At 31.7% G+C, this 10,902-nt stretch overlaps 1 protein-coding gene across 1 annotated transcript; it reads right to left on the bottom strand.

Moving 5' to 3' along the window:
- Positions 1-224: 224 nt before the first annotated feature.
- On the bottom strand, positions 225-2,987 carry LOC145574502 (uncharacterized). The gene is made up of 7 exons (XM_081632309.1): positions 2,826-2,987; positions 2,316-2,416; positions 2,012-2,079; positions 1,355-1,468; positions 1,097-1,262; positions 823-969; positions 225-730 (listed from the first exon to the last, which is right to left on the bottom strand). Exons 2-7 carry the CDS (start codon positions 2,403-2,405, stop codon positions 704-706), a joined length of 612 nt encoding a protein of 203 aa, XP_081488435.1. The 5' UTR covers positions 2,406-2,416; positions 2,826-2,987; the 3' UTR covers positions 225-703.
- Between the last annotated feature and the right edge of the window lie 7,915 nt (positions 2,988-10,902).

The raw sequence follows: 10,902 nt of genomic DNA, 5'->3' as shown, positions 1-10,902 counted from the left end.
GTACTTGGGTTCGAATCCTACCAAGTGATGGTACTTGGGGAGTAGAAGGTAAAAATTCCCTTACCCTCCCCTCTACTCTCAAGTGCATGGCCCGCACTGGTTAGGGTCCTCCTTACCTTAAATAAAAAAAAAATATATATATATGCAAGTGATTTGGAGGAGTTAAGGACTTGAGGTAAGAATTGTATCACTCACAACTAAGTCATAAGCACGAGCCGACTTGTCAATAAACATATCAAATCTACAGCTACTCAATGACAAACAGCAGAGAGCATCTCAGCTATTACTTATCAATTTATCAAACAAAATTTATTATCATCCACAGCTGGATACAGTAATCAATAAAAATTGCTTATAAAAGGTTTTTTCTATTTCTATTGGTTTTTAGAAGGAATATGCTAGTTACAGATTACAATCCTAGATAAATAACAGGAGGAAAATATCAGAGTTTACAGTCCTGCACCGCTGCACAGTTAAACCACAGATCTCATGCTCTGGCAGCTTTTGCTTGCATTTTTGCCCAGATATGCGTACTTTAAAAGACAGTTGAGTCTTCTGCACAGTCACAGCCAAACAACTGAGCATGATGATCTTGCAACTAACAGCGTACTGAGCAGCACACTAGCATATATCATGAGACCATGAGACACGGATTAGCACAGTAGAGCATATATGATGAGACTATGAGACTGCACATTTTATATCACCCTAAGAGTTCTTCCATCATCCCCTGTTTACAAAACAAGATTTTAAGTTCAGTTATTCTCTCTAGATACAAAATGTTTAAAACCGGCAAAAAAGGTTGTCTTACTGTCCATCTACCTGAAACATGTAATGCTCAGCATCACTTCGTTTGAGGAAGTGGATTGAGTGGCGTGCAAGATTGGTATCTCGGTCTCCCATTGCTGTCACACCAATATCATCAAGGACTCTTACTTTAATGTAGGGATCTTTTGGTGGCACCATATCCTGCCACAGAAACCCACAATTTTAGTATCTACAACTTCTTGAGAGTTCATGTGAAGGAGGAATGTTCAGATTTTGCAGTCCTAAGCAAGAAAATGATGAGTAGAAGATGGGAAGAATGGATGCGTACCACAGTCAAATCAAGGCCATCCATGTCCCTCATATACGATTGTAAAGCTGAAGAGTGGCTCTTAAAGTAACGCTTTTCTGGATCACTTAGCTTGTGCTCAATTTCTTCAGGAAGCACCCGCCCAACCTTCCAGCTTAGGTTCTGTATAATTTCAGATCGGTTATGCCTGCATTTTTCAGAAACTGATAGTTGAGAAAACAAATGATTGGCAGGATAGCTAAACATCAAGTGAGAAAAGGATCATAAGCTATTACTTACACATATGCCATTAGGCAACGCTTGTTGCGTAATAGAGAAAGATGATGGATAAGCATTCCAAAGTGATCAGCATTTCTAGCTGATTGGACATCCAATCCTTCATCTTGCATTTTCCTGCCAAAGGATCAGGTTCATAGGTACACAAAAGTTCACAAGAATAAACCAGTGTAAACAATAACAACAATCAAAGCCTTAATCCCAAAAATAGGGCAAAGAATAAATTAGTATAGACTGCCTAAAATAAGTATCCCAAATTACTTAAATCTGTAACAAAGCATTGCGAGTAGCAATTTCAAGCTAGGCAACTATTTGAGAATGGAGGATGATTATACCCACTGGAGATAATCAAAGCTAGCATATACGTAGAACAAGCTAAAATATGGTACTTGTCATCCAGTTGAATGGATTATCGAAAAGTTTGGGAAGGATAAGTACATTAGAGAGCCGATGAGATGTTTCTCAAACTCAACAGAAAATCGCATAGCTTCTGGGACAGCATCAGTACAGTAGTTGTTCAATGACAGTTCAGTTATGCAGAAACAGATGAATGGCTTGTTCAATTGCTGAAGGGAATAAAGAAGCATGGCAAGAATGTGCCGAGGAGCAAAACCTTAAGGAAATTGAAATCAAAACTTAACGAAAAACAAAGGGACTTACCTAGTAAGTTCGTAAAATTGACTGTAGTGCACAGCACATTCTTTGATAACTTGATTAAACAAATCATCCTGGTGAACACAAGAACAAAATTAATGAAGGACAAAGCAATTTTACCAACTTTTTTTTTTCTTTCTTCATTTCTACATTTAATCTAACAATTTCTCTCCATCCTCTTTTGGTATTTCAATTCCGAATTTAACATCTACTCTTAATTTCCTTGCCTAATACAAATGGGAAGCCAAATATAGATTGAACAAGGGTGATTATCCCCAAACAAGTACTTCATATAAATGAGAAAGCTCACATTGAATCGAGTAAGTTGACCCGGTTCGGCACAAGCAAGCTCTTTCACAAGCTGGCTACCCCTTCTACCATAAATCTCTGTACCCTCCATTAGAGCTTATCCTGAAATTGATACACATTATAACAATACCTACCTTAAACTAATTATAGTACTTCTAAAAAAATGCAAATTGAAAATTCAAGGTTCCATTTATCTTCTACATACATTATCCACGAACAAGACTTCAAATTTCCAGAATTATCAATTCACCATATTGTTTGATTCGATTTTGGAATTTTACAATCACAATTGGAAGATTAAAGGGTACTGCAGCACATTATGAAATTAAAATTCTTCTCGCTTAAGAATATATATAATTGAATAGAAAGATTCTAACCTTAGTATAATCAAATTATAACTAACATATAGTTCAAAATCAATCCACCTTGAAAGAACCCTAATTTGAAAAAATTGACGATTAACCTAGACTGTGAAATTGATATTCGATGTTTCAATAAAATAAAGTCTTACCTCAGAAGCTGCTTCAATGGAGGAGAAAGCTCAAAATCTACTTCAATGGAGAATTCAGAGTATGTAAGATTGAAGAACACAGTGAAGAGAAAATGATGTGTATTTTAGCAAGAGTGACCGCCCAACCCAATTTGAATAATTTTGCCCGAGTATGAGCTCGCGCTTGTTTTATTTTCCGTGTTTAATGAAAGAGAGACTTTTTTTTGACACAATGAAAGAACGCAAACATTTAAAAAAATTGGATGTACAGTTATAAAGTTACATTAAAATGATCAAAAGTTACTCTTTTAATGAATAAAAGTTATTCATTATATATAAATTATCCTGATATAAATAAAAGTTTTTTTTATCAATGGCGGACATCATATTTAGTTTAGTGATAAGAATTGTTATCTCAATTACGGAGTCTTGCTTGTTAACTCGGATTAGGTTGACCTGTGAAAGGTTTAGTAGAACGTCTTCTCTTTACCTACCAAAAAAGAAAATAAAATTATACAGATGTCAATAATACCACTATACACGTAGCCTAACCATAGTAGTTTGATTTGCCCGAATACACTTCCTCAACTTGAATCAAATCAAAACCTTATAAGACATCCCTTACAGTGTGTTTGGATAAAGAAAGGGGAAGGAAAAGAAAGGGAGGGAGGAGAAGAGGAGGGGAGGGAAGAATGGTGAGTTTTCCTTCCAAATCTCTCCATTGATGGAGGGATCAATTTCCTACAATTTAATCCCTCTTTTTCTCTCTCCTCCAATTCCCTTCCTTCCTCATTTGTTATCCAAATGAAAGATATCTCATCTCTCCATTTTTCTTCTCTTCCTTTCCCTCCATTTCCTTCAATCCAAACACACAAAGTTAAAGCTAGCAAAAAGTGGTTTCATGTCGTGTCGTATACGCGTTTGGACGTGTGTTCATTTCTTGTACTATTGTGCACAAAATCCATCAAAAACTATATAAAACGTAGGGGTTGCATTATTTGACCAAATTTATCAAAAAGAGGTCGGGTTTAGGTTGATTTTATGTTGTATCGTGTCAATTTCGTGTTTTCTCTCGGTATTTTCATGTTCACGTTCACGCCATCTCAATTTCAGTCGTATCAAATATTGCGAGTTCTATCAAAAATAGGTCATCAGCCAACACAACTTTTTGCTCTTTTTTTATTACCAATGGGTAATTAGATGGGAGAGGGATTGAGCATTGAGGGAGAAATGTTGTTGTACACTCTCTTGAATTAAATTTATATTTCCAGCCATATGGAATTATGGATCGAATAACCAATGTCAATAATGCATTGAGTGGAGCTACAATTACCATTAACTTTGCTAGTATGATAATTGTTCTTTGAGGACTAATTAGCATGTCCACAAAAATTCCACACCTTTGTTTTTAGTTTAAATAGAAAACAGAAGGCTTGAATAAAAATTTATAATAAATAAAGGCATGTTCACATTTACTTAATTTCACTTCAATTTAGTTCAGTTAGCTCCAATTAGTTCAGTTCAGTCCAGTTCAGCTCCAATCAGTTCAGTTCAGTTCAGTTCAATTTAGCTCCTAATTTACCTTTCTCATAAAATATTCATTTCAACTCAGTTTAGTTCAGTTTAGCTCCAATCAGTTCAGTTCAGTTCAACTCCAATTAGTTCACTTCAGTTCAGTTCAGCTCAGTAAATGTGAACATGCCCTAATTCTCCTATCACCTTTACAATTTATAATTTGACAAATCTATACTAATTACTAAAGTAATCCTCAAAATAATTCTTAGATTACACGTGTCAACATCATATTAAAAATTTTCCCTTCAAAAACATTTTTTTTATATAATTTTATTATTGTTGTTGTCATTATGAAAAAAAAATGATAATTTTTATTAAGATAAAAAGATAAAATAGAAATTTAATTTTAACATACATAATGCTATTTTTAATTTGATCGAATTAAAAAAAAATGGTATGTTACTTCCGGTAATTGACGACTAAGGAAATCATTATACAAATTTTATTTTCCATGTTATGCATAAAAATAACGGTAATGCTATACATAGCCCTTAGGGCTATATATAAGCATTAAAAACACTCTTGAAAATTGTATAAAATTACAAATTCATGACAAAAACTCCCGTAGATCAGTGTAATTAGTGTGTTTTTGTCATGATTTTCTAAATTTAAACAATTTTCAAGATTGTTTTTAATGCTTATATGTAGCCCTAAGGGATATATATAGCATTTTTCCTAAAAATAATCCAACCATGTATTAATTGAAAAACCCGAGCATAGCTCGGGCATTAATTAGTTATTAATAAGGAGGATTTGATTTTAATTATTATACCATACTTAAGCCCTGTTCTCTTCACCTTAAAAAAATAATATTAAGTAAAAAATAATTTCAGTTCAGTAAAAATAAGTTCTGTTCGGTAAAATTAATTTCAGTTCAGCAAAAATAATTTCAGTTTAGTAAAATTAATTTAAGTTCAGTAAAAATAATTTAAGTTCAGCAAATATAATTTTGTTTCAGTAAAAATAATTTCAATTCAGCAAAAATAAGGTGAAGAGAACGGGACCTTACTTTGATCGGAACTTTTCCTCAAAATATACTTTGACCGGAAACTTATTACTAAAAACTATACGGTTAGTTACAATTTGAAATGATTGTTTGTATGTACTTAAAAACATTTTTATTGTCAAATTATTGAATTATGGTTTGATACGAAGTAATAAAAATCAATGATCAAATTTTAAATAAGACCATTACAATATAAAATGATACTACTTTTGAGTGCATAATTTATCTTCCTCTTTATAATCCTAATCTAAATATCAAAATATATACTTACCTGTGCTATAACAGTAATACAAACTTACAAAGTAGTACGAGTACTTCGTAAACCTTTAGGTAGTTGTAGATACGAGTTAATCCGTGATATGGTACAAAATATAAAAATGAGATGGGGTTACATGTAAAAGGATCGACCGAAAATTATAGTACGTCTTACAATATATTGGGACCTCTGATTTGCTGAATATGGTGTCATTAATCTGATAACTACTTCTTTAAGCAATGTAATGAATCTGCCACTACTTACATGCGTATGATACCCGCACTTCTCTTGTTACTTGCCTTTCTGCCTTTGCTTATCCCCGTTATTCTTTTCGTGATACTTTTGCCATGCATCTATGACAATGCCGCAAATAATCGTCACAATAGTGCCGAAACACTGTTCCGAACTTCCTATCCGGAAAAAAAAAAAATTATGTGAACTCTCACACTCTCACAATTTCACGAAATTATGTAAATTACGTGTAATCAAGTCGTCGGAAAAATTTTGGATCAAACATAAGCTCTTGATACCATGACAAATTATAATGAATAATTCTCTGTAATTCTCATTAATCACAATGGCCACATACAATATTTATATATTAGGTATACTTGGAGGGCAAGACCAAATAACCTAAAATAACTCACAATATTCTCTAGGATATACTTTCACAATATTCACAATTATCTTGTTTCCTAAAATATATCCTAATAATCTACCTTTGTTGTTATTGTTATTGCCTCCGCTACTCAGGCTCCGTTCTTTAGAGCTGCTCTGCTCTGCTGAGCCCTACTCTGCTTAAAAGAAATCTGTTCTGCTATGCTCTACTCTATTTTCAAATAATAATTAATAATAACAATAATAATTAATATTCAATAATAATAATTAATATTGTATTGATGATAATAATTAATTATTATAAATAATTATTAATATTAAAAATAATTATAATAATTATTAATATTAATAATAATTAATATTAAAAATATTATAAAAATTATTAACATTAATAATAATTAATATTTATTAATCATAATAATAATTATCAATAATAATATTTAATAATTCAAACTATTAAGAATTAATATTTAATATATTATTAATTAAAAATTTCTAATAATTATAACAATTCTTTCAAATAAATAAATTATAATAATAACAATTAATAACAATTTCTTTTTATAAACATTTGATATAGAATCACAATGTATAGAAACATTTTATGTGGGTATTGATTGTTAGTTCATTGAGTTGAATTATTTTTCAAATCGTTCCATACAATTTAAGAATTAAAAAAAAAGAGGTTGTTTTCAAGTAGTAATTTGTATATCATTATTATTTTGAGGGTTAAAAATATATGATTAAGACATATTTATAAGTAAAATCATTATTACCCATTAAATCATTTTATTTTAAAATTTTTGTGAAATGAATATAAGTAAATTATTGTCTTTTATCTTTATACTATTAACATATGTTAAATACGGTACACATTTATTTATGTTTTCACTCACCTAAATCAATGGTATATGCACTTAATAATAATAATAATAGTAGTAGTAGTAGTAGTAGTAGTAGTAGTAGTAGTAGTAGTAATAGTAGTAGTACTGTAGTAGTAGTAGTAGTAGTAGTAGTAGTAGTAGTAGTAGTAGTAGTAGTAGTAGTAGTAGTAGTAGTAGTAGTAATAATAATAATAATAGTAATAGTATTAATAATAATGTTGAAATCTGCTGAAATCTGCTCTGCTCGGCTCTGCTCTTCTCTGCTGAAATTTAATCTGCTCTGCTCTACTGACTCTTGCTCTGCCGAAATTTAATCTGCTCTGCTCTGCTCTATTGACCCCTGCTCTGCTCTGCCCAGAAGCTCAAAAGAACAGGGCCTCAATTTGAAATTAATTGTCGCGTTTTTTTTCTTTTTTTTTTGACAAAGGGAACTTAAAATTAAAAATTAAAAAACAAAAGAAAGCAAATCTCTACGTCGAGCAGCCCCAGCTAAGTAGTGAGCATCAACCACAGAAGACCTCAGAACCTTCCGAATATGGCAAGTGGAGAAGGAGGACAGGAGATCACGATTGTCATGTAGAATCCAAAGCACAGAAATATCCTTCGATCCAGAATCCACAAGGAACTGAGGAACGACCATGTAAACCCCAGCTGAATAGCATGCTTCAGACCCCACAAGCAAGTTAATAATTCCGAATGAAGCGCCGAACTAGCAACACAAGCAAGAGCACCTCCAGCAAGTATATGCTGAGAAACTGTATCTCAAAAACACCAACCTACGCCAACATTATGAGAACACTGATCCCAAGCACCATCAACGAACAGACACATATCACAAGCATCCTGCAACGAACCACAAGGAGCATAGAGCAAAGGAAGGGAAGAAAACCCCGGAGGCGTAGAGAAAGGAATACGGTCAAAATCCCTAGCCTCCGAACTCCTATGTTTCCAAGAGGAAGCCAAATCAAGAACAGTTTGGGGAGAATAGACCTCCGACCGGAACCTGACATTGTTCCTAGTCAACCAGATAGCCCAACACTGTAATACCCCGTATTTTTATACGTATTTTCCTAATTAACTAATTTATTATTATTTTCTAAAAAGGGTATTTTAGTAATTTAACTTACTATTTAAATCTTGGAGTCAAAACGATATTTGAATTTTGGCGCCAAAAGTATTTTAAAAACAAATTATTATTTTGGATAAGATTTATTATCCATTTATCCTATTTAAAAACTGGATTATTTATATATTTTGGATATTTTAATTAAGGCAAAAGCTATATTTTATTATTATTTTAATAAGTCTAAAAATCCCATTTATTTGGCTAATAAATTTCGGATTTTCCTAAGAGAAAATCTGATTTTATTAGTTAAATTATTTGGTGAATATTTGGTATTTTATTATTTAATTATTTATTACAATAAATATTATTTACACAATTATTTTAATTCCTTAAAACTAGCAAAATAATTTCCTGAAGTACTAAATAGGAGGGCCGAAAATATGAGCTTAGGAAAGCTCAAAAATTTCGGCCATCCCATGTAGATTTTGGGAAAAATATTTTGGTAATTTGTAATTTTAATTATCTCCTTAAAATCTCCTATTTTCCTTAATTCTAATTCTCCATCTTTTTAATATCCAATCATTATATTTCCTTTCCATTCATTCTTCTTAATTATTCCCCAAGTAATTCCAATTTCCTTAATATTTTTCATGACAAACATACCTTCCATATTCAATTATATACAATCTCTTCAATATCAAAACTTTCCTTAAATCTTTACTCACTTCTCCAAGTAATCCCTTAAACCCTACTTACCATAATTCTTCCCAAATTCTCTTACCATAATTCTTGCATGAGCTAGCCTATAAATACCCCTCCATACCTCTCACATTCTTCACACCAATTCTCTTCTTTTCTTCTCCTCTTTTTACACAAATCATCCCATTTATCTTTAAAGCCAATTTTCGGGCATTTCTGGTCAGTTTTTGGGGTATTGCTGTTTCACAGAAGATTGTTTCTCTCAAAAAATCCTTGAGGTTAGGCTCAAGAATCACCCAATTCGGAGTTATATCAAAGGAGTTATAGCCTCTACAAGTTCTGCCTATTCTTTCCAACGAAAATCCAATTCTTCTCTTTTCCTTGGTTTCTTATCTTTTCTTCTTCTCTTCTCTTATTCAATTATTATTATTATTATTATTATTATTATTATTATTATTATTATTATTATGGGGGATTTATAAAAATTATTATGAGTAGTTTTAATTATATAAAATTAGATTTTTAATGATGTTTATGAAAATTAATTTAAAAGGTTCATGTACATATAGTTGGGGGTTTTTTAATTTCATTATCTGTGATTATTTGTTAACCTTATATTAATTAAGGTTATATTTATTTGTAGGGTGTGTTCGATCAAGCTACTTGAGAGTTCTTTTGAAGTGTTTTTGGCTAAGCGAGGATTAAGGTACGTTAGGTGGTTAGATACCTTGAAAAAAAAAAATTAATTTGAATGAGCATGTTTGAATGATTTTATGGTGATTGAATTAAATTGACTTGAATTATGGTTTATGAAATAAAAGTATGTTTACAAGATTGGTTTTAATAATTAAATTGGAGTATTGATTTTTTTTTTATAACATATTTTGATTAATTAATTTATTATTGATGTTTAAAAAGGATTGATTTTGAAAGCTTGTTGGATTTATAAAAGAAAAAAAAAAGGGAGTTTGAATTATTATTATTAAAAGTTGGAATTATTGGATTTAAAGAGGAAATATTTAATCATTGAATTAAATTTATTATTTATGCTTTATAAGCATGTTAGTAATCCCACTATGCGGATTTGGTATTTTGATAAGGCCTTGGACTTTGTATGACCGGGTCTTTCCTCAAGAATAGCCTTGAGACTAGCTTGGGGGGTGTGCACACTTGGGAGAGGAATTGGTTTAATTGGTTTTATTGATTATTGGGATTTAAATATTGAGAATTGGTTTTGAATCATGAGTTTGGAATTACTGGATTAATTATTGGAATTGATTTCAAAAGCATGTTTGCAAATAAATTGAGTTTAATTATCTTGCACTTACCGTACTTAGCATATTTTGCTAACCCGTATTTCTTATTTGTTTTGGTTCGCCCTGTTTACCGTAATGGTAAGCAGTGTTATTTCAGGTGGAGTGAATAAATTGATGCATTGGAGTCCCGAGATTTGGTTTTCTAAGTTAGGAATCATGGTCTTTGTATCTATTTTTGAGTACTCATAACATTGGTTTCTATTCATAGTTATTATTAATAAAGGAGAGTTTTGAAGTTTCCGCTGCAAAGTATTGTTTTGTTAGTAAGTTGAGTAGCCTTGCGTAATCACGCGGCGGTAATACGCCTAAGCCTATCTCTACGGTATAATTATACGTATTATACTAGTATTTCCGTAGAGGGAGATTTGGGGGTGTTATAAACACAATCCAAAGAAGCTATCCAGAAAGCCCCATTTCTTAGAATTGGCATAACCAGAGACGAACTCCACAAACCAAAGGCAAAAAGGTGTAGTAACAACAGGCCTAGAAAGATGACCCCAAGGAAACACTTCCCAGAGCCTTTTAGTTAATTGTCGCGTTAATATAAAAGAATATTTCTAACTACTACTCTGTGATACAATAACTAATTCAGCTATGTAGTGTATTTAATCTAGGAGTTATTGTATCTTATAACCTTGATCAGTTCTTACTTGAAATATTTTAGAGGTAGAGATTCCC

This window comes from Chenopodium album, chromosome 13 (assembly GCF_948465745.1).
Source record: "Chenopodium album chromosome 13, dcCheAlbu1.1, whole genome shotgun sequence".
Taxonomy (NCBI): Eukaryota; Viridiplantae; Streptophyta; class Magnoliopsida; order Caryophyllales; family Amaranthaceae; genus Chenopodium; species Chenopodium album.
This window is presented reverse-complemented; position numbering and strand designations above follow the sequence as displayed.

Coding starts and splice junctions, on each gene's coding strand:
- LOC145574502 (XM_081632309.1), bottom strand. CDS start 2,405: ATGGAGGGTACAGAGATTTATGGTAGAAGGGGTAGCCAGCTTGTGAAA. Junction 1,263..1,354: donor CGTTGCCTAATGGCATATGT/GTAAGTAATAGC, acceptor TGAAAAATGCAG/GCATAACCGATCTGAAATTA. Junction 970..1,096: donor ATGGCCTTGATTTGACTGTG/GTACGCATCCAT, acceptor TTTCTGTGGCAG/GATATGGTGCCACCAAAAGA.